At 47.0% G+C, this 23,352-nt stretch overlaps 1 protein-coding gene and 1 pseudogene across 1 annotated transcript; both read left to right on the plus strand.

Annotated features, from left to right (window-relative positions):
* The first annotated feature begins 265 nt into the window (after positions 1 to 265).
* On the plus strand, positions 266 to 4,704 carry LOC121835829. Its single transcript, XM_042290336.1, has 4 exons — positions 266 to 298; positions 384 to 413; positions 593 to 886; positions 4,558 to 4,704. Exons 1-4 carry the CDS (start codon positions 266 to 268, stop codon positions 4,660 to 4,662), a joined length of 462 nt encoding a protein of 153 aa, XP_042146270.1. The 3' UTR covers positions 4,663 to 4,704.
* Positions 4,705 to 15,804: 11,100 nt separating this feature from the next.
* Positions 15,805 to 23,127, plus strand: LOC115323105 (annotated as a pseudogene).
* The last annotated feature ends 225 nt before the right edge of the window (positions 23,128 to 23,352 follow it).

The following is a 23,352-nucleotide window of genomic DNA, read 5'->3' on the forward strand; positions in this document are numbered from 1 at the left end:
CGTCATGCTTGAAGAATCGGACTCGTTCGTCAAAAAGCTGATCGAGGAAATTCGTCTTTACCCATGAGCCTACGGCACGAGAAAGCTTTAGTACCGTGACAACGCAATGCTTGGGAGGCCATCCGGGAGCTGTGCGGTCTCCCCAAACGTAAGCTATTGCGTTGCTCCGCACATCGTGTCGGTGCTTATTGAGTGCTGTGTTCCGCTGCTGCAGCGGACGCGATCATGTTTTGTGCTTTGCTTTGGAAGCAGCAACAACGACAGCATGGCTCACATGCCCTGCTTTTGCATTTCGCAGGCATTCCTGGCGCTCCTCCTGCTGTGGTCATCGCCCTGCACGAACGCGTCAGCAAGCTACCCGGCGCTTTTTCTGCAATCACCAGATTGTGGTGGATACCAGTGCTCCGTCAGCGGTGCGTTTTCGGACTTGCCGCGTCTGGATCGGCCCCTTTTCACTGCGACGGCATCAACGACAGCGACATCAATTCCTGCAGCCAATTTAAACTGTCAGAAGACCGACCGTTTCTTCAGTGGGCACGGAAGCAGCAACAACGACAGCATGGCTCACATGCCCTGCTTTTGCACTTCGCAGGCATTCCTGGCGCTCCTCTTGCTGTGGTCATCGCCCTGCACGAACGCGTCAGCAAGCTACCCGGCGCTTTTTCTGCAATCACCAGATTGTGGTGTATACCAGTGCTCCGTCAGCGGTGCGTTTTCGGACTTGCCGCGTCTGGATCAGCCCCTTTTCACTGCGACGGCATCAACGACAGCGACATCAATTCCTGCAGCCAATTTAAACTGTCAGAAGACCGACCGTTTCTTCAGTGGGCACGGAAGCAGCAACAACGACAGCATGGCTCACATGCCCTGCTTTTGCATTTCGCAGGTTTGTAAATGCTTTCCCCTATTCGCTAAAAAAAACGACATCCGTTTTTTATTTCTGCTCCCGTGCCCACGGGTCATGTGTGAAACTCTTGGCGAATGTTACTCAACGATGTTATTGTTACTGTGCTCTGGGGACGTAGAGATGAACCCGGGACCCGTCACCCGTTCTGAGGCTTTGCTTGAGTTAGATTCGTTGCCTGATGAGCCCTCAGAACAAATGGCTGTTCTTTTTCACCTTCTGAAAGACCTTCACGCGCGGTCAGTGCAATCTGCAAAGAGTCAAGCTGAGTTGGTTGCGGACGTAAAGTCAATTAAGGCTGGCCAAAAAAATATTGAAACCAAAATTGGCTGCATTCAGAAACGACTAGATGCCGTTGAAGAAAAAACTAACGCCTTTGACGATTTTGGCCAAAATATGTCCAGCTTCCATGGTTCAGTGGAAACCATGACCACTCAGCAGAACCTTTTGCAATCACGCCTCGATGAGCTGGAGGACCAATCACGGCGAGACAACCTGCTTTTTTGGGGTATTCCTGATTCTCATGAGTCATGGGAACAGTCCGAGGCGAAGATAAAAAGCATTTTAACATGCCTATTTGACGTCCTACCTGACAATGTAGTCGAACGGGCTCATCGTCTCGGTACCCACTCGCCGAGTAAATGCCGTCCTATAATAGTCAAATTTTCAAGTTATAAAATAAAGGGGAATATACTTTCCGCGCGTACAAAATTGAAAGCAACAAACGTAACGGTCAGTGAAGACTTCTCGCCCGCCACGCGACACGCGCGTAAGAAGCTAATCGCGTTTGCGAAAAACCAACCGGGCGCACCCACCTTCCAGCTGCGTTACAACAAAGTTATCATCAACAACAAGCATTACGTCTACCATCTGCTGAGTGATAGCGTAATCGAGCATGCGCCACTACTGGCACAAGTGAACCGTCATCCAAGCACCGCGGCACGTGCCACCACGTAGAGAAACGCGAGGGGCAGTGGACAAAACTTAGCGTCTGTATCATTTCTTTTTTCTAACGTTCGCAGCATTGTTAACAAGCACGATTCCTTAACCTCTGCCATAGACACCTGCAATGCTGACGTAATAGTTTTAACCGAGACGTGGCTGCACTCGTATGTTCGGGATTGTGAAATTTTTTCGAGCGCTAATAATTTTTCCATTTATCGTTGCGACCGCACCTTTCGTCAGGGCGGTGGCGTCCTTCTGGCCATTTCCAAAGACTTCCCATCGCAATGCATTCTTATTTACAGTAACCTTGAAATTGTGTGGGCTCTCATTGAGCTAACTCATCAAAAATTAATTGTTGGTGCGTGTTATCGTCCCCCCACTTATTCCTCCACATTTGTGAATGAGCTTCACGACGCAACAAACATTGTTTCATCGCGCTTTCCCACGTTGCCTTTATTTTTGCTTGGCGATTTTAACATCCCGAACATAACATGGAACAGTGAACCACCCCTGATGCACCCTGTCTCCTCTCTAGCGAAGGAGTTTTTAGACTTTTGCTCTGTTTTTTCATTTACACAAGTTGTCAAGCAGCCTACGAGAATCACCCAGTCGGCAGCTAACACCCTTGACCTCGTATTGTCCTCTAGATCTGATTTCATTTCGGACATTACTTATTTGCCTGGTTTAAGCGACCATGTCCTCCTTTCATTTCACGTTAACCTGTCGAGACCTTTAGCTCCTAAAAAGTCGAAAACTTTTCGAAACTATAAAAAAGCTAATTTTGAAGCTATCAATAATGAACTATCAGCTTTCCTTGACATATTTTTGGAGGATTTCAATCTTCGTAGCGTAAAAGCTAACCGGAATCTATATTTGGCGAAAGTTAACGGGCTAACCAATAAATACATCCCTACTTATACTGTTCGTCATAATCGTAACGCATTATGGTACAATCTTCACATCAAGCGTTTGTCAAACAAAAAAAAAGGTATTTTTAAATCAGCCAAGCGATCTTCAAATGATGACCGCTGGATACCTTACAAACAGGCTGCCGACGAATATGTCTCAGCAGTAAAAAAAGCCAAGGAAGAATTTCAACAGCAAACGTTACCTTTAATGCTAACAACCGACACTAAAAAGTTCTGGCGCGTTATAAATCCGAAAGATGATAATAAAATAATCCTCATCGACGATACTGATAATGTAATCCCATCTAACCTGTGCGCGTCCACTCTTAATGAATGTTTTATACGCAACGTTTCAGAATCTGCGGATCCCTCTCTACCCTTCGTTCATTCGTACGATTACGCAGTAATGTTTCCTATATTGATTGAGCCAGCTGGGGTAGAACACCTACTTAGATCATTAAAGCCTTCTTCTGCCCCTGGTTGCGATCTAGTTAATCCAAAATTCTTAAAAAGCACAAGTGTTTATTCCTCTATCATACTAACAAAGATCTTTCAGTAGTCACTCGACAATGGCTTTTTACCCGCGGAATGGAAAGTCGGGAAGGTGATTCCACTCCACAAATCAGGTAACAAGACCTCTGCACTCAACTACCGACCCATATCACTCACCAGTATCCCCTGTAAAATTCTTGAACATATTCTGTTTTCCAATCTTGCTAACTTTCTCGAATCGAATTCATTTTTTACATTCGCGCAACATGGTTTTCGAAAAACTTACTCCTGTGAAACACAACTGGTGTCCTTCATGCATAAAATGAATATCATCCTCGACCACTCATCATCAGCAGATTGCATATTTTTTTATTTTTCCAACGCATTCGATAAGGTCAGTCATAAGCTGCTGCTCTATAAACTGCGTCAACTAAACCTTGATCACAAACTTATCACGTGGCTTGAATTCTTTCTTATTAACCGTTCACAATTTGTTTCAGCTAACGATCTAACATCCGAGCCGCGTAGTGTCCACTCTGGTGTACCGCAAGGCTCGGTGCTTGGTCCTGTTCTTTTTCTTATCTACATTAATGATCTCGCGTCAACTGTTTCCTCCCACATTCACTTGTTTGCTGATGACTGCGTACTTTTTCGTGAAATAACTTGCGATAATGACATAATCTGCCTTCAATCTGACCTTAACGCTATCTCTGTCTGGTGCGAAGCATGGCGCATGGAATTAAATATTTACAAGTGTAAACTAATGCATGTGTCCAGAAAACCTTGCCAATTGCCAAAATACTGCCTTAATAACATACCCCTTGACCCTGTATCCTCATACAAGTATCTTGGCATTCATATTTCACATGATCTGACTTGGACCGCCCATACCACATACGTGATTAATAATGCTAACCGGATGTTGGGATACCTTCGACGTAACTTTGCCCGAGCATCTTCGTCATTAAAACTACTGCTTTACACCACACTAATTCGCTCTAAATTGGAATACGCCGCGTCAGTTTGGGATCCCAGCCAAGAAAACCTAATAAACTCACTCGAAATGGTCCAAAATAATTCTGCTCGTTTTATACTTTCTAACTATAACCGAACCGCGAGCATAAGTTCAATGAAGTCTAGCCTCAGCCTGCCACTCTCGCATCTCGCCGTAAAGCTTTTCGTCTCAGTCTCTTTCATAAATTGTTTTACCATTCACAACTTATTTTACCTCCTCAGTACATCTCATCTCGGTTTGATCATGCTAATAAGGTTGGAATTCCATCAGCCAGAACTAACGCTTTCTTTCAGTCATTTCTGCCACGCACATCTGACGAGTGGAATCGCCTTCCTGCTTCAATAGCCACTATCGAAGACTCCCATCACTTCAAGAACGCCTTAGCTAACATTGTATGATTATATGCCATTTTTTGTTTATTTGTATTACCATTTTTGCTGTACTCTGTTTGTTTAATTTCTTCTTGATTGTAACCACTCCCCTCTCTAATGCCTTTGGCCCTGAGGGTATACTAAATAAATAAATAAATAAAAAAGAGGAAGTTTTACATGAAAACCCTTCACTGGCATTTCGTGGTTAACGTAGCGATTGTGGCCGGATAAAAAGAGAGAGCGTATACGCAACGGAGTTTCTTGGCTAGGGATAATGCATCGTGGTAGTTAAAGGGGTAAGTGAGCGCGGGCAGCGGTTTTACGCGATCCACTTGTATTTATATAAATTCTAAAAAAAAATGCAATATGCTCCAAAGAAAAGATGCGGAAATGAAGAAAAGCGTGCGCGTAAGCGGCGACTGGCAAACGGCGAGCAGGCGAGTCTTGGGCGTGCACCAACGGCGCTTTCGCACATTTAATGGAGCTTTTGAGAGATTGCCCAAAGCCAGACAACTTGTTTTTATTTTCAGTCGGAAACTGCCAAAAACTGTGGATGAGGCTGCGTGACCGCTTCACGCGTGATACCGGGGCCCTGGATCTCACAGCACTGGTAGTCGCCCTTGTGGAAGAACAAATTGCGATGTGTGTCAACACGTGACAACTAAAACCACGGTGCAGAGTACGAATTCCAATTTCACCTACATAATCCACGGAAATTTAAATTGCGGCACAAGTAATGTGATATACCTCCTAACATGTGGCACCTGCGGTCAGCAGTACGTGCGCTAAACGAGCACATGTTTCCGATTGAGGTTTAACAATCACATGGTACATGTAAATTCATTTCCCAAACTCCCCTTTTCAAAACATATGCCTTTGCCCAAACACAGGAAATTACTGAAACGTTTTTTTTACAATCAAACAACTCGCTATCAGACACTTTGCTAGAAAGCCACGCTTCTGTGAGAGCGATGACGTCGCCGTCGCATGAATCACCAACTGAGCACAATTCATGTCGTTTACGGATTAGACTACGAGCATTAGTAAATAAAACGGAAACACTTGAAAAAGACCAAAGCACTTTTCTGCCTCGTGCTGATTGTTAAGTTGACATAGAAGTAGACCTTCTTTGCAAAGTGGATAGGGGTGTCGCAGAAGAAACTTCGCGACGAGGCATGACTACTTCGTAAATAGAGTTTTCGATTTCATTGTATGCATAACACTTGTTATTAACAAAACGTTTCTTTTGAGTTAGCTTAAACTGGTTTTCCTGGCTCTTTCCATACTCCAGTAGTTTGCGCCGAGGTAAACGAATTGAAAAACTAAAATCTTCTGAAACACAAATAGGGCTGGTTTTTAATTGTGACTTGGCCTGCAGGACACTTTCTGTAGTTTTATAAGACTGAAACTTCACTAAAATAGGACGACGCTTTCTTCTAATAAAAGGCTACAAGCGATGAGCACACATGATTTGTTCAAGAAGCTAAATCTGAAAGTAAACGAACCACCTTCTCTTTCACCTGGGCCCACGTTTCACCAAGGAAATCCGCTACACCATGAAATACAAGAATATTCCTGCTAATTGTTGAGAAATAGCCGCCGATATTATCCCGACGGCTTTATTCGATAATATCAAGTGGTGACTTAAAGATCGACCTACAAAATAAATTACCGCATTCTCCTCGCCACCCTTCCCGTTTCCTCCTCTCCCATTGGTATCTGGACAAAGGGGGAACTCCTTTTGTTGCTACATCTTAGGGCTAGATAAGCCGGGAGCTTATCCCGGCTTATCCATCTCCAAGCTGCGGCAACAAAATTTCCTAGCTTGCTGAAAAAGCTTTTTGTAGGTCGGGCTTTAAAGGGATGCTGAACCGAAATCTGGATTCCCCACACACGCGGCAAAAGCGTGCAACGGGATGCTACAAACACTAAAACATCACTCATACAGCGATATCTCGAACGGATGACCGTATTTTTCAGAAAAAGAGGCGCATTTGCAGGAATGTTGACGTCATGTTTCTCCGAGAAGGAGAGGGAACGGCCTCGCGTCTTCTCCGCCTCGCCGCCTTGAGGGAGCGAAGCGAAGAGAGGATGAAACTAGGTATCTTCACGGTCACGCGCCTCGTCGGCCTGATTCAATCTCGACCTCTTTTTCCAAAAACATTCGGCCGTCCATTCAAGATATCGCCTGACTAGTAGTGTTGTAGGGATTGTAGCGTCCCGCCTACATCTCCAGCATTTTTTTTTTAAATCCAAATTTCGGTTCACCATCCCTTTAAGGAAAACGTAATAAGAAAAAACTGTATGTGAAGGACGTGCTGTGCAGATTTCAATAAATTTATTTTAAAAAAATAGGCGTCTCGTATCATTCCCAAATGAAGTGGTCCGAAGTAAATTTCAGTCATTCAACACTGGCTTTTCGAATTTCAGATTGGCTGAACTATGAATGCTCACGTCAGATCAGGTGCAATATTTCCTACTTATAATCAAGTAAACACAGAAGCAGAGCCCACACCACAAAACAGGCTGTGGCGTATCGATATCTAAAGAGAAAGACACCAACAATAAGGACTATGTGTGGCCAGCAAACCTTAGCTTTTAGATTGCAGATTTTAGGCGCCATTTCCCGGATTGAGAGGCGTCGGCGTAACCGCGCGCGTTGCATTATGGGACGTCATAGTTTCGCCACTAAATTTAGCGGGGAAACCGAATTGGTGTTGAAGTTCAGGTTGAGGTGGGAGGAGAGGAGGAGGGGAGGGTACGAAATGGGAGAAGAGGGATACCTCCACTCCGTACCCTCAACTCTTCCTCCTCAAGAGCTGCGCTCTAATATCGAATTACAGAGAATTGTAGACGAGTCATTTTTTTATGAAATACATATTAACAGAAGACGTATTAAAGTTTACAAAGCTTTCATAATGATTGGAGGAAGATGCTGACAAGTTGTGTTATATGTTAAATGGATTATGTGTTATGAAGTCAACGTTATCACGATTTTTATAGACTATTTAAAAGTAATTTGAATTCCGTGACCATGTTATTTTTGTTTGCTCTTAATAAAATGACAAAGAAAATATTTTTTTCTATATTTTTAAACGCTACAGACAGTTTCATTAGAGAGTGCTTTAAAATTAGGAGGTTAGACTAATAATAATTGATTACGTTATCGCAAGTGTTTACTTCGGCCGTTTGCGCTTGTCTCAATATTGATTCGTTTTGCGTTTGCTGTAGTTGTTTAAAACACATGATTCATTTTCCGCGTGCTTTTTACTATTTTCTGATAAACTGCACTGCTGCCAAAGGTCCCCCCCCTCCCCCCCCCCCCCCCCCCCCCTCAGCGGGCCTGGAACGCCTGCTACGTGGAGCCCGGAACTCCCCCATTGCTACGCCACTTCCCATCAGTGCTGAGCCTCGCTCTTTTATTTAGGCTTCAAGAAATCTTTTTTGTTGCCCAAAGTATGACGGAATTCTGAAATTGAAGCAATAAAATCTTGTGGCTTGTTGCTAGAAAATATCTATAGTAGAGGTTCGACTCTAGAATGACTCGCGAGCATTCCACGTTCGATAGCACTTGGTTCCCGGTTCAGCAAAAACCTGTCCAAAAGCAGCGAGCGCGTGCAGTGGACCGAGCTTCCCCCAGATCTTATGTTGCAACATTTTATACGGGGACCGAAGCCGCTCTGTAGGGTAGCAGAACACTCCCTGGTACCGATTTTCAATGATCGATTGCTTACTTTCTTCTTCAAGGCGGCCGATATCTGCAAATCGGTTAATGGTAACGCGGTGAGTAATTCTACTTCTTTCTAACACCTAGATTTTCCTTCATAACCAGCCTTATAAATACGCGATCAAACCATAGCCCATTTTGCTAAAACACCTGTATGCGTGTGTTCGTCTGAAGTTAAACTAATGTCGGGAAAAGAGGGGGGGGGGGAGGGGGAGGGGGCATATTTTTGGCGTTCTTACGTAATATACTTAAGGCTGGAAATCTCACCGGACGCCATGTTGATGAAATTTCCCCGTTAACACCAACTCATTCTTACAAGCAAACCGGGGCAGCACTAGCGGCGCACCACGTCATGGCGCGTGTGCGCGATTGGGTTTGGGCTAGAAGAGCGGTCGCCCATGAACAAACCATTGGAATGCGATGTTGTCGGCATCGGTGTGACCCCCCTGCTCCTTTTCGCATTGGACTTGTTCATTCTAGATCTTCCTAGCAATGTCTCACTACTAAAGTGGCCTTAGCGAAATTAACGCGTCTCGTCACACCCGAAATCTTGGCGGGAATAATGGGACATGCAGCGATTCATTCCCCGAGGACACCGCAGAAGCGACGATAAAGCCTGATTCACGTGATCAGGTTCTGATCGCTAGTTTCAGTCGCCACATCGCTCGGGCCACAAAAGAAGCGTGGACGGTAGCTCTAAATCGATACAAAAAAATTGCAAGCAGAATCAAACCTTTTGAAGCCTGAATAACAAGTCGCGGATGGCCACCGATAACAATGACAAACATTGCATTCCATCCACTATTTACATCGAGCCTACTTACCACACCTATACTTCAAATTTAAAAGCCTCTAGAGGCCTGCAATCACTTCTTATCTCAATTACCGCGTCAACGTCTGGTCTACGGCTCGTTGTCGTTGGGGCGTGCAGAGGACAGATTGAAAAAGGAGACCTTGAAAGAGCAGCCGACAGTGTAAAGTTGAGGACGCGCTGAACTTGTCCGCGGATGGTCCGGACAGTTTGACGGTTTTTCCAGCGTTCATGTTACAACAAAAAAGAAAAATGTGACGACCACAAGTCTCCGTGAATTAAGAAAAACTGGTGCTTTTTGAACCGGCGATCGTGGTCCGAAGGTGTCTCGTTTCTTCCTTTACACGGCATCTATCCTTGTGTTCGGACGAACCGAGCCGGCAGCAGACACATGAAACGTTACCTGCATTTTTTTCCCGCTCTTTCGGTTCAGCCCCAGTAGCGGCGTCATCACCTAAAGGCAGAGTACAGTCTGTTTTCTTCCAAAGGAACAGAGGAATGCACTTCCCCCATCGTGACTACCGCACACAACCCTAAACGCTGAAGTGCGCCAAACGCGACACCACCTCGGCGTTACGTAACAGAGTTGATTTGGTGTATGGGTTTTCTTCTTTTTTTTTATGTGTGAAGACAGTGTTATTTTAGCACGGTCGATTTAATTTGCGACATGATCGACTGCGTCTGCCCGAGGATGCGGCACATAATTAGGCTAAGTTTGCATACATACCGGTGTTTTTTCGACATGGAGACGAGGTGTCGATCGAAAAGGTAGCTCGGTGTCAGGCATAAAGGCTCCAAGAGATGCGGCAGCAGCAACTCCCAAAGAAAGCAAATCTGAGTAAACTTGCATTTATGCAGCTCAAATACGAGCCTAATCGTACTAATGGAGTTCTCACGTTGATGGAGTCCGTCGACACGCATCAAAATTTCGCAAGCACAAAAAAAAACAAAAAAAAACTACTGCAATAATTATTAGCTTCGGCGCGTAAGCAAAAATTGATTGTGTGACTGACGCTCTCCATCAACGTGGCGCAACGTGGTTTAGCGGAAGTTAAAAGCCGTTTCGAGGGACCGTTCATTAGAATGCCAAATTATCGGAGACCCATTCGGATATAGCGGTTACTTGAATTAAACAAGGAGAACACTTAAACGAAGCGTTAGGGTGGCAGAAGGTGAAAGAAGTAATTTGAAATACGACCTCCAGGAGAGCATCACAATACCATCAGCCATTTTTTTTTTTACAGCGATAACTGTTTGGGCTTGTCCGATCACTCGAAATCACATCCGTTGTTGATGTTGCAGTCGGCTTAGTAGGGTGTAGGGTGACCGTCGTCCATGTTGCCAAGTCCTTGAAAGATCGCCATGGGATCGTGTGCCGTTATGCAGATAGTCATATTTTTCTTTTGTCTTCATGTCTTCTCGAATGGAATTCGGAAGGGCTACAAACCAATACAGTAGAAAACAAAATAGAAATTTAGTTCAGAGCAAATGTCCCTACACCTGCATGTTACACACTATGTACAGAGTTTGATTTCGAGAGCGAGGTGAATTTGATCAATGGTAAAACTGGACATTGCGCGCTTTTGTGACTTATAATTTGTTTTCATAACTGTTTGTTTACTATAGCACCGTAACCACTAAGATGCTTAGTTTAGAACATTATGCCGTAGTCATTTCTCTGCGTGCGTGAAATTTTAAAAGCCGTTGCACGTTCAGTAAAACAAAAAAAGTTGCTTGTAAATGAAAAAAAAATTCTGTAACGCAGTTAAAGGTATTAGAGAGGCGAGCGGGTTAACGTTACACATATATTCGAAACCGGAAACGAAAGAACAACAAAGGAACCAACCCGTGTGTGTGTGTGTGTCTGTGTGTGTGTGTGTTTGTGCGTGCGTGCGTGCGTGCGTGCATGCGTGTGTGTGTGCGTACGTGTGCGTGTGCGTGTGTGTGTGTGTGTGTGTGTGTGTGTGTGTGTGTGTGTGTGTGTGTGTGTGTGTGTGTTTGACCCTTTGGTTACCCGTTCGTCTCCGCTAAAATAATTTGTCCCTGAAAGCTTCAGTTTCTCTGCATTAGTGCTAAACCTTGTTGTAAACCTTATATTTTTCTGTATCTCAAGCTGGGGTGCTTAATCAGACATCTGGTGAGTTCATAAGTTCTTTCCTACTGAACTAACACCCAAACAAAACAATGCCAGAACGTGCTGTGTTAATATTTACGTCGATCGTTTCATTCACCTGCTTGGGAACATAAATTATACAAAAGTAAGGCATTTAGAAGGGCGTCCAGCAAGAACCTCAACATCAATGAAAAACCGAATGGAAGCAGATATTTAAGACCAAACCGGAGAACAGGACCGGAGAAATAACGTAATCTCATGTGGCAGTTATTGGTTCATGGAAATCGGCTCCAGGTAATAAAATGTAAGCTGTGCCTGTCTGTGCGGGTGACGGCGTGAGATCAATTATAAAATAATGCTGCAGAAACACACTTCTCGCACATCATACAAAAGACGTGGTGTTCGCTTCACACAGCACATAACACGCTTCAATCATGCTCAAGGCCTGTTTGACTCAACATAACATGCCTGCAGACAGGTTTTCTACGCCCAATGTGACGTCACACGAGCAAGACACAGGCATCACACAGTTTCTGCAGGCAGCCTTTTCTACGTTGCGGGCGTCAAATGTGCACTGTTGACTTAATAAGAAACAGCGACGTGGAGCAGTTCATAATTAAGGAAACAGTGAAGTATGTATTACTTCTATATACAGCACCACATAGCGTCGTTCAGAAATGAGGCCGACTTCTTAGTGCCAAGTTGCTTCTAGCAGACAGCGACAAAATTTTAAAGGGACGTTCATTGTTTTGTGGCTGCTAAAGAATACTTTTAAAGTAAACAAATAATACAGCAAAAAATTAAAAACAATAACGGTCTTGGAGCGTGTTTGTATTCCGGTGGAAAAAAAGTGAAAGCCGTTTACAAATCCCTGTAACGCCGAATTGGAGCGCAGCTCTTGAGGAGGAGGAGTGAAGGGTACTGAGGGGAGGGTAGACTCCTCCTCCTCCCCTCATTCTTTAATATGCTCCGGGGGGGCGGTCACGTGACCTCGGGGGGGGGGGGGGGGTGTCACGTGACTTCGGGGAGGGGGGTCACGTGACCTCGGAGGGTCACGTGACCTCAGAGGGGTCACGTGACCTGGGGGTCACGTGGGGGTCACCTTGGGGTCACGTGACCTTGAGATGACCTTGGGAGGGGTCACGTGACCTTGGGGGTCACGTGACCTTGGGGAGGAGACCACGTGACCTCGGGGGTCACGTGACCTCAGAGGGGTCACGTGACTTGGGGGTCACGTGACCTTCAAAGGGTCACGTGACCTTGAGATGACCTTGGGAGGGGTCACGTGACCTCGAGGGGTCACGTGACCTTGGGAGTCACGTGGGGTCACGTGACCTTGAGATGACCTTGGGAGGGGTCACGTGACCTGGAGGGGTCACGTGACCTTGGGGGTCACGTGACCTTGGGATGACCTTGGTTACGCCGACGGCGACGGCGACGGCGACGCCGCTCAAGCCGGGAACGGGCCCCTAAGAGCTGCGCTCTAAAACTCAAGGCGCCTATAGGAAAGCTCGAGAGGGAAAGTCAGGGAGCCCGACACACTGGGCGGCGAGCGTCGAGGAGCCAATTCCTCGGACTAGAGATCAGATCGGGCCTAAATTTTGGCCCGACACAACCCAGCCCGATAAAACCTTGGGCTGGAACCGGCCCGACCTTACCCGGCCAAAAACAAATTCGCCCCGAACCCGTCCCGAGCCTGACTTCTCTTCTCGAGGGGAATCCAACCCGAACTCGGCCCGATGATACATTGTTTCAAATGATTGTGCTGGTTTCGCCATTGATGCAAAGGCAAAAATAGGCATGAAATGTCATGTTTTGGTTTTGTTATAGTACCGCGTATTATGCGTGAAGGTAAACGCAATTGATCAATTTATTAAGTATTCAATTAATCGGTAGGAAATAATCAGGTTTAATCATTTTAGTTGTAGTCCAGAGCAATGCAGGCTCGAACGGCGCATGAAGAAGGCACTTAAACAAAGTGATATGAGTTCCACATCGGTGGGTAGGTGGCCGAGTTTGTACCCTACCGCAATTGGTCAGCACGACGCTTCATGCGACTGCAAATGCTATCAAACTTGTGATGTCTGTGTCACAGCGATGCGACCGGCCAATTTGCGACCTTTCCCAGCGTCCGCGATCACGTCAGTCGTGATGCTCACCAATCGCAGCGGGCGGCAGACCCGCTGCGACCAGCCAACAGCTGGAGCAACTTGCCAGTGTCGAACTTAGCCCCGATGGATGGAAGATGGGGTAGCATGGAGGTCAGAATAGGATTATTCATGAAATATGTGACGTGTTCATAAAATAAAATAGCAGTACGCGTTATGCTAAATGTGATCAGCGGAATGGACACGATGCATTTTTAGGTCTACTCATCTTGAGCTTCGTCATTTTCTATCACCCTTCCGCAGTTTGCAGGGCTTGATTCCTGCGTGTTCTGCAAGAAAGTGTGCACACCGGCTTTTTTGAACACACACGCGATGTCTGGCGGAGCGGAATCATTGAGATTGATAACTGTGCCCTAGACCAGTGGTTCTCAACCAGTTATGTTTCAGGGACCGCTTGTGGTTCGGAGAGAGTGATGGATCCAGTGTATGGGAAGAGGGAAAGATATGGGGTAAATTATATTTATGAATGAATAAAGGAATATTTTCTAGCTAAGTGTTCGCGTAAACGAGACCTCCCTCATTGACGTATATGGAAAAAAAATATTACTCCAAGTTTGGGAAGGGGGGGAGGGGGGCTGTTTAAAAAAAAAGAATAAAGTTTATTGCCATATTCACCGAGTGATGTGCACGGCTTTCTGAATCTTAAAAAGGCATTCGCAGTGGCGGCACCTTCCATTTGAGAATCACTGACCTAAACGGGTGTAATAGTTTAGAGGGCTTTGCGTAGAATCTAATGACGCGCGACACTATATCAATGCGGTTTTTGGTGTTAGAACAATCTTTTCGCTTCATTACTTTTGGGTTTCGAATATAAAATAAGTATTTACAGTAATTCCAAAATATTTGGCAAGGACGGGCCGTAGGGTCCCGATGCCTCCAACTAGAGCCGACCCGAGCCCGACACAGTTCGGGATACATCGGTCCGAACCCGACGAGGACACCGCAGAGTTCTCTGATTTATTAGCCCGAGCCAAACCCGAATGCCGGGTCGGGCTCGGGCCTTCGGGCTAGTCCGAGCCATCGCAAATATCTAGCCCTGACCCGCGCTGCTTGATTAGATTTTGTTTTGTCCGCCTTCACCAGATTCATCACGCGAATCTTCCTTTATTCCTCTTGTTCGTTGGAACCTTTTTCGACTGCCTTTTGTTCTCTTTCTTGTCTTACTTGACCGTTTAGAAAAAAAATATAAGTATCTCGGAGTTGAGGATCTAAGTGAAAATGGAACAATAACGTGGATAACACTGCAACCAAAGCTAGTAAAACATTAATTTTATACGGAGGAATTAAGTAAAAATGCATCCTGCAGTGCGAGAAAACACTGCCTTTTTCTTTTATCAGACAGATTTTAGAGCAGTCTTGTGTTATTTGGGACCCCCTTAAAAGTTACCTTGCACATGAGTAAGAGCGAATCCAAAGTCAAGCACTCGGATTTGTGATAAGCGACTTCAGCCCCTACACAAGATTCACTAACGGTTTGAACTTTCTTAAAAAAGAGAAGAAAGCTCTTATGGTTGCAGACATGGCGTCTACAATTGTACACGCGAGATTTACTATTTTTATTCTGAGCTTCTACCATAGATTTGCTCACTTGAGACACGGCGTCTTCATTTGTACACATGGCTCCCGTGGATGGTGCTGCCATGTCGTGGCTGCGACATCATTTTTTTTTTAAACGAAGAAGAAGGTGGACGCTTTTTTGTTTACGGTGGACCGAGTAAGTGGTCTTGCGTTTTTTAACCCCCACGCCGTAAAATATTTTAAAGAACAGATATATGGCATTTATTTGTGTAAATGAGTGATTAGAGATGCCAAGTGGACCAATACTTTCTGCAGAAACGAGCGGATTATTGAAGTGCAAAGGTGTTCTTACAAGCGTGCGCGTTTGTACACGGCGTGTTCCGAGGACACTGTTTCGTGATACAATCGTCTTCTTTCTTTTGATTTGTGCTTGTGCCGTTTGCCATTGTATAACAGCGATTCTCTTTTTCGTAGATGTGCAAAACCATGCCAAAACAAGACACGAGCTTCCTGACTTTTCTTCCGAGCGGCTCTTTGAGTCAATCGGAAATGGTGACGAGTCGGAGGCCGAGCTATCCGACGATGAAGTCCACGAAGTTACCGGAGGGGACACAACTAACGTAATATGTACCAAATGCACTGTTTTGTTCAGTTTATTTTAATTTTTTTATTTATAGCTTAATTACTATATTAGGGAGCCGGTACAGATGAAGAGCTTGGTCCTTCCGGGAGCCCAACTGGGATTGAGGACGACGTCGGAACGGATGAGGAACCGCCTACCGATGAACCACCCACCATAAAGAAGAAGCCAGTTGTGACTTGGTCCACTTGACCGTTCGACCCGGTGGACACACGGTGTACCTACCAGCCACTTGGTGGTTCAACTCCAGACGAGCCGCTGCAATACTTTATGCGGTACTTCACGGATGTAGTCTTTGAAGATCTCACAAGATTTTCGAACATCTATGTCCTTCAAAACACGGGAGTTGAACTCTCTTGCTCAGTTGAGGAACTCAAGACGTTCTTCGGCATTCTCATGTACATGGGAGTTCTGAAATTTCCAAGGGTGCGGATGCATTGGCATGTTGGTACCCGCATACCAGCTATCGCGGACTCTATTCGATAATTTGGATCACTCCGGTTTACAAAAGAGATTTATACAACATATTTACAGTCTAGACATATGGAGGGCGCTTGAAGGTTGATGTTGCATCGATCAACGGTTCCAACTAGCTCTGCTCGCGAAGGTAGCCTCACTTCATCTTCTTCTTAGCACATGCTCCTTGGTCTTCTTTTCCTGTGAGATGTGTAGTCGGGCGCGTATCCACATTTAGCGAGAAATGTCCTCAATATTTAATATCCTCCCCGCCGAATGAGCATTGCTCATTCGTTATGAGCTTCCAGTTGATGTAACAGTTGAATGGGACGCCTAATCGTTGTTCCTCCTGACAAACGGACCGCGCAGGATCGGACGTGGCCGTCTCGTCCCGCGAACACTTGCACGACGCGGCCAGTTTTCCAAGTTTGTCGCGGATGGAAGTCGTCATGCAGTAGCACCAAGTCATTCACCCGTAAAGTACTCGAGGCTGCCGGTGTGCTGTGATGAAATGACCTTAAGGTACAGAGATATTCCTGGCGCCAGCGCTTCCATAGGGTGGTCGATAGCGTCTCACGGTACTTCCAACGGCGAGTTAGATCGTTGGCTGATGACAACATTGGCTCTCCTCCACGAGTTGGCGAGGAAGTCAGTCGTTTACCGACAAGGAAATGTGCGGGTGTCAATGGTTCTGGTTCGTTCGGGTGAGAGGAGATGGAGGTCAAAGGTCGAGAATTAATCACAGCCTCTATCTCCGTCAATATGGTGCTCAGCTCTTCATGAGTTACGTAACTGCACCCCAGAACCTTTTTCAGAGGGGTCTTAACTGATCGAACCATTCGCTCCGAAAACCCGCCCCACCAAGCCGCTCGTGGAGCGATGAATTTTCAGTTGATGCCTTGACTGGACAGGTAGTTGAGTGACTCCTGTTCTCTCATTGTTTTCCATATCTTTCTGAATTCAGCAGACGCTCGGTGGAAAGTCTGTGCATTATCAGAGTAGATCGTGTGGCATAGTCCGCGACGGGCCACAAAGCGACGAAATGCCAAAAGGAAACTAGCTGTAGACAAGTCGCTCACCACCTCCAGATGTATTGCTCTAGTGACTGCGCAGGTCAGTAGCAGAATGTATGATTTCTTTATCTTGCCTTCGTCCTTGGTGAGGACAGGTCCGGCGAAGTCGAGCCCCGTGACTGCAAAAGGGTCCGCCTCCAACACTCGGTCTCGTGGAAGCGGCGCGACTGGTTCAGTCGCACTCTTGCTGCTCATCCTTCTGCAGACAAGACAACGGCTCAAGGCCTTCTTAACTACTTGTCAAGCTTGTATAATCCAGAACGTCTCACGCAGCTGAGTTAGAGTGTCCATGCACCCTGCATGTAGCAGCCGTCGATGTGTGCTAAACATCAGTAGTTCCAGAAAGTGGTGCGTCGAAGGCAAAACGACAGGATGTGTCGTCTCATAATCGAGGTCTGAATGTTGTAGGCGTCCTCTCAGTCGTAGCAGCCCCCTGTCATCTATAAATACATTCAAAGTGCGCAGGTCTGACGAGCCACTGCACTGTTCGCCTCATTCTAGTTGGTTTAGTTCATCCTCAAAGGCTTCCCTTTGAACTTGACGGAGCAACCTAAGACGTGCCTCCCTTATCTCTTCAGGTTTGAGTGGGCCCTGGAAATTCTCTTTTGTGTATCTACAATTATTGACAATACGTAGCATCCAAGCAGTGACCCGTTGTAGGCGATTCAATTCTCCAAACTTTCCGATGTTTACCACAGGCGTACAGGAGCTCGTAGCAGTGTGGCTCACAGTTAGTTCTGAAGTTCTTCTTTCTTCATTGGCTGCGGTATCTTAGCTACCAATGGGCATAGTAGGCCAACATGTGGGTGACTCTGCCAGCCACTTTGGTCCTTTCCACCACAGGTCACACTTCTGTAGACAGTCCGGAGGGACGCCCCTGGTTAGTAAATCCGCCGGGTTCTCAGCTCCAGGGCAGTGTCTCCAGTTACTGGGTTCTGTCCTTTGTTGAATCTCCATAACTCGGTTTGCCACGAATGGTTTCCATTGAGTAGCCAGGCCCTTTACCCGGTGTAGAGCAATCATTGAGTCTGTCCACAGCGTCACTTCTGAGAGATCCGGCTTAAAAACTCCCTTAAAGTAGGCACATAGTCGAGCGCCCAGCAACGCTCCCATCAGTTCCAGTCTCGGTAGAGTCAAGGTCTTTACTGGCGCAACGCACGTCTTGGCCATAACGAGGGTCACTGTCGTCTGGTTATCACAGTCACTACGCAAATACGCGACTGGCCCATAGGCCTGGGGGCTAGCGTCCGTGAAGACATGCAGCTCAGTTCGACCGCCGTATGCAGCATAGCGACGAGGGATCGAAATGTCCTCGAGATGATGCAGAGCTTTTATCCAGTTGCTCCATCTCAGACTTACGCTTGGAGGTAGCGGAGTGTCCCAGTCCAGCCCAAGTGCCCAAAGTTCTTGAAATAACATCTTGGCTGTTATCGTCACTGGGCTGAGGAGGCCGAGGGGGTCGAAAATTCTCGCTGATGCTTGCAGTACAAAGCGTTTTGTGTCACGGTTGATTGTCAGAAGCTCCAACGTGCTTTCTAAAGAGTATTTAAGCTCGTCCCTCTATCTATTCCACTCAAGTCCCAAAACACGCGTCACACCTGACCTCGGTGTGGGAGTATCACAGGAGAGGCTTCCAACCCCATCTTCGTCACATCGTTGTTGCAATGAATCGCTGTTGGAACTCCACTTCCTGAGCTTCATTCCTGCTGCGCTCAATATTTGCTGGGCTTCCATGTAGAAGTTTGTTGCTTCTTCAAGCATTTCAGTGCCAGCAATCAAGTCGTCCACGTAAAGGCATTCGTCCAGTACTTTTGCAGTCTCAGACAAGTCGTCTGAGACGTTGGCCAGGTGGTGCTCGATAGTCGCTGCCAGCATGAAAGGGCTGCTCGTTGCACCAAATGGGACGCGCGTCATACGCCATGCTTCAATCTCCGAACTTGTGAAGTCTTCTGTAGGGGAACGTGCGCACCTCAAAAAGCGAAGGGCATCACGATCCTCCTGCCTGATCAGAATCTGTAAGAAGGCCTTCTCAATATCTGCGGTGAAGGCAATCGCAGGACGTCGGAAGTTGATGATCAGCTGTAACATGTCCGGATTGAGGCTTGGGCCCGTAGACAATGCATCGTTGAGGGACAGACAGCCCGGTGCCTTTGCAGACGCATCAAACACGATGCGTATCTTAGTCGTAGAACTGTCAGGTCTAAAAGCAGCACGATGAGGCAAGTAGTAAACTCGTTTCCAAGTGGTATCCATCTCGCCTGCTGGCACTTTTTCAGCAAAACCTTCTTTCAGGTAGCTACGGATCGCTGAGTCGTACTGCGTCAGTCTTTCGGTGTTGCCTTTTAAACGCCGAACCAACTTGTCTAGACGCTGTAGCGCAACGGCTTCGTTGTTCTCTAGGGGTCGATTTAGGGGTTTGCCTCATAACGGCCCATGACCAGAGCTAGGGAGGAAGTGAAATCTTCTCTTACTTGTTCTTCCTCTTTTCCGCGCGGAGAGTCGTTCACGGAGATTCCGAGGCTCTCCAACTCCCAGAAGGCTCGAAGTTCGTTTGAGAGGCTCAAGGTCGGTTTTGCGACGCCGGTGTTCAAGACGGCCACAGTAGTGCAGGACAGCACAGAAGAAACCTGAGGAACTGGGCCCTGCAGTGTCCGGCCAAAGTCCGTCTTCAGCGCGACCAAGGATCCGTATATCTTGCGGACTTCCCCGCTCACCATATTCCAATATTGATCTGCCCCCACTAGGATTTCAATGCTCCGCTTGGAATGAAGGAAGGGTGAAAGGGTTACATCGGCTAATTCTAGCTCTCCCACGCCAGCAATGTCAACCACGTTGTCGGGAAGCACCAACTGGTCAGAACAGATGTTTTCTATTTCAAGGGCTTCCAAGCAGTGTTCTTTGCGGCTGTATTGGCTTCGCAACCAAAGTCGCACTAGCTGACGTTTTCTTGTAGTTCCACCGGCTGTTCTGCCAAACGAATAGATGGTCACCTCCTCCTCGCCGATCACTTCCAACCTCAGCTCTCGTGAGAGCTGCTCGGTGACGAATGAACGTTGGCTGCCTCCGTCAAACAGACAGCGAGCAAGACGCTTCCGGTCTCGTCCGTCTACCCATACTTGAGCCGTTTTTAGCATTACGGCGTTCTTGTTGATGGCATTCAAAGACGCCAGGGAGTGGAGCTCGGTAGTGCCGGTCGCTCCTTGATAAGACGGAGGTGACGTACCGCAAAGTGGAGTGATATGGCGTCGGCCACATTTGTCGCAGCGAAGGAACCGATTTCGACATTCTTTTGAGGTGTGTCCTCGCTTCGCGCATCTGTAACACCTCCCTTCGCTCCTTAGCCGTCTCTTCTTTTCTTCGATCGGAATCGCAGAGTTACATTGCGGCGCTTCATGTAATTCGGAGGAACAAAGAGGGCACCCGTCGTTTGAGGGTTTGGCACCAACTGCGAGGGAAGCAGCAGACCCCTTTCCTCGGAGGTTGTCGCTTGATCGATCTCTGTCGCTGTGTATTTTCAGAGGTTGCGGTTGGTCCCGTGTACTGCCGTCGTATACCTTCTCTCTGCTATCCAGCTCTACACGCATCGATCGCAGGACAGCCTCAAGATTTGAGCTTTCCGGTGTTTCATTACTAGTACTCTGACTCTTGTAGAAGTCCACGGCACAGTCAGCGGGCAGGACGCAGAACAACGCAGCACACAGCATTGCCCCGTAGCTGTCAGAGTCGGTGCCCAGAGTCCTCAGCGAAGCGATGTTGCAATGAACGTGATCGTGTAAACGACGGAGGGCTCCGACGTCACTCAGCGCCTTCACTTTCGGCAGGTTCGGCAGCTGCGTGAGGTGTTCTTGAACAAGGACGTCTTTCTTGCCAAATCTCTCTTTTAGAAGCTCCACGGCATAAGCGTAGCTGCTCTCCGTTGCTTGAATGCCGCTTACCGCCGCCGCCGCCTTGCCCGTCAGCACCGTCCGCAGGTATAGAAACTTCTCCACGCCGGAGAGCTCGATGTTGTCGTGGATCGCCTGTCGGAACTGCTCCCAGAAGGGAAGCCAATTCAACTTCTCTCCATCAAACCGTTGGAGTTCGAGCTTTGGAAGTTCAAGCTGTCCAGCTCGGCTCTGGGTTTGATTGGTCGATCGTTCTGTGGTCTCGGTGACTCTGCTCTCGATAGATGACGATGTCCTTGTCTCTAGGCGTCGAAGACGTGTCCGCATTCGGGTGATCACACTTTGTGTCTCCCTGACGGCCCTGTATTCTTCGGCGAGGTTCTCGCTCTTTACGTGGTCCTCGATGAGCGCATCTTGCTCCTTGAGTTCCCTTGCCAGGACATCCAGCTCGTCCGTTATTTCTGCGAGGCGTTCTTCGTGATGAGGCCTGAAATCCTCAATTGACATCGCCGCTTGGATCTTCTCGCTTAGATGTTCAATTTCGGCTCGCGTCACCAACCTTTTCGTCTGGAGCCGCTCCATGTTCGCTGTTCGCTGATCTCGTATTGTCGCTGGAGTCCCGGGTTTCGGCACCAAAATATTCGATAATTTGGATCACTCCGGTTTACAAAAGAGATTTATAGAACATATTTACAGTCTAGACATATGGAGGGCGCTTGAAGGTTGATGTTGCATCGATCAACGGTTCCAACTAGCTCTGCTCGCGCCGGTAGCCTCACTTCATCTTCTTCTTAGCACATGCTCCTTGGTCTTCTTTTCCTGTGAGATGTGTAGTCGGGCGCGTATCCACATTTAGCGAGAAATGTCCTCAATATTTAATAGACTCGATGCCGGTCAACCCATTTTTTAGGATTCGTTGTCCTCTGCACATCACAGACCAGAATGCAACAAGAGATCCGTCGAGCGCAGGCAAGTTCTGGAAAGTAAGACCTCTTTTGGAGGCAGTTAGGACGCGGTGCCTGGAGCTGGAAGCAATTGAGCACAGTAGCATTGATGAGCAGATGCTGCCTTTCACAGGGAGGGTTGCTGCCAAACAGGTTATTAAGAGCAAGCCAAACCCTGCTCGCGTTAAAATCTTCGTTCGATGCAGCAGTAACGGCTTAGCGCATGACTTTTAAGTCTACCAGGGAAAGGGCACCGGCATTGATCCTCAGTACTCTCATCTTGGACTCGGCGGGTCAGTTGTGATGAGACTTCAGGATAACTTTCCACATCACAAGAACTTGAAGTGTTTTTTTTAATAATTATTTCACTTAAGTTCCACTCCTGAGGGAGCTAAATGAGATAGGCATCCTAACCACAGGAACTATCAAATCAAACAGAATGAGTGGCTGTAAGCTGAAGGGAGAAAAAGAGATGAGGAAAGACGAAAGGGGGACGATGGACACCAAGGTGACTGAAGAAGGCGACTTAGTGCTGATCCAATGGAAGGACAACGACCTGGTGAACGTAGCATCTAAACAAATTGGTGTGGGTGACCCCCGACATGTCAAAAGGTGGGGAGCCTCAACAAAAGAGTACATTGAGATTGAGCGCCCCCAAGCAGTCTTGGAGTCCAATAAGTAGATGGGTGGTGTGGACAAGCTTGACTTCATCATGTCCCTTTACCCAATTCGTGCCAAGACAAAGAAATGGCTTGTGAGAGTAATCTCACATTCTGCATCTTTGGCTATTGCCAACTCAGGGATGCGACCACGGAAGGCCTTCCGCGGAAGAGCGTCAAGGACATGCTCGAGTTCCAGACGGACATAGCTTTCAGCCTGTTGCTCTCCAACAAGCCAGTTGAAAAGAAGAGAGGACGGCCAAGCTACGAAAGTGCGCAGAAGCAATCCAAGTCAGCACACAACGATGAGCCTCTCCCAACGAACTCCGTGCGATTTGATGGCAAAGAACACTGGCCACAGCATGTGGCAGCATCATTTCCGCAACGTTGTCGGAAGGAAGGCTGCAGGTCAAAGTCACGTGTGCGCCGCAGGAAATGTCGAATTTTCCTGTGTTCCTCCGCTGCGAATGACTGCTTTTTCGAATTTCATACTAAGTAGGCATCTAACAGCTTTCTTTGGCAGAATCCCAGACAAAATCGTTGAAAGTGTAGTTGTTTTGGGCGTTATGTTTGAAATAAAGTAATTCTTCGGCCTTTCTGAATCTGTTGATGTTGTGTCACAATGTGTACAACTGAGGACGCCATATAATTTTTTTTATCCCTATTGAAAAAGGCCAATATGAACTCGGCTTATTGGAAATATTGTATTCCAATGAAGATGGTA

This window comes from Ixodes scapularis, unplaced genomic scaffold, assembly GCF_016920785.2.
Source record: "Ixodes scapularis isolate PalLabHiFi unplaced genomic scaffold, ASM1692078v2 PGA_scaffold1__304_contigs__length_218370807, whole genome shotgun sequence".
NCBI classification, from domain to species: Eukaryota; Metazoa; Arthropoda; class Arachnida; order Ixodida; family Ixodidae; genus Ixodes; species Ixodes scapularis.

What these genes read in the sequence shown, in the direction of transcription:
- LOC121835829 (XM_042290336.1), top strand. Translation starts at nt 266, where the DNA reads ATGGCTCACATGCCCTGCTTTTGCATTTCGCAG. An exon ending in ATACCAGTGCTCCGTCAGCG is followed by an intron (nt 414 to 592) that starts GTGCGTTTTCGG and finishes TGCACTTCGCAG; the next exon opens with GCATTCCTGGCGCTCCTCTT. An exon ending in CCTGCTTTTGCATTTCGCAG is followed by an intron (nt 887 to 4,557) that starts GTTTGTAAATGC and finishes GCTTTCTTTCAG; the next exon opens with TCATTTCTGCCACGCACATC.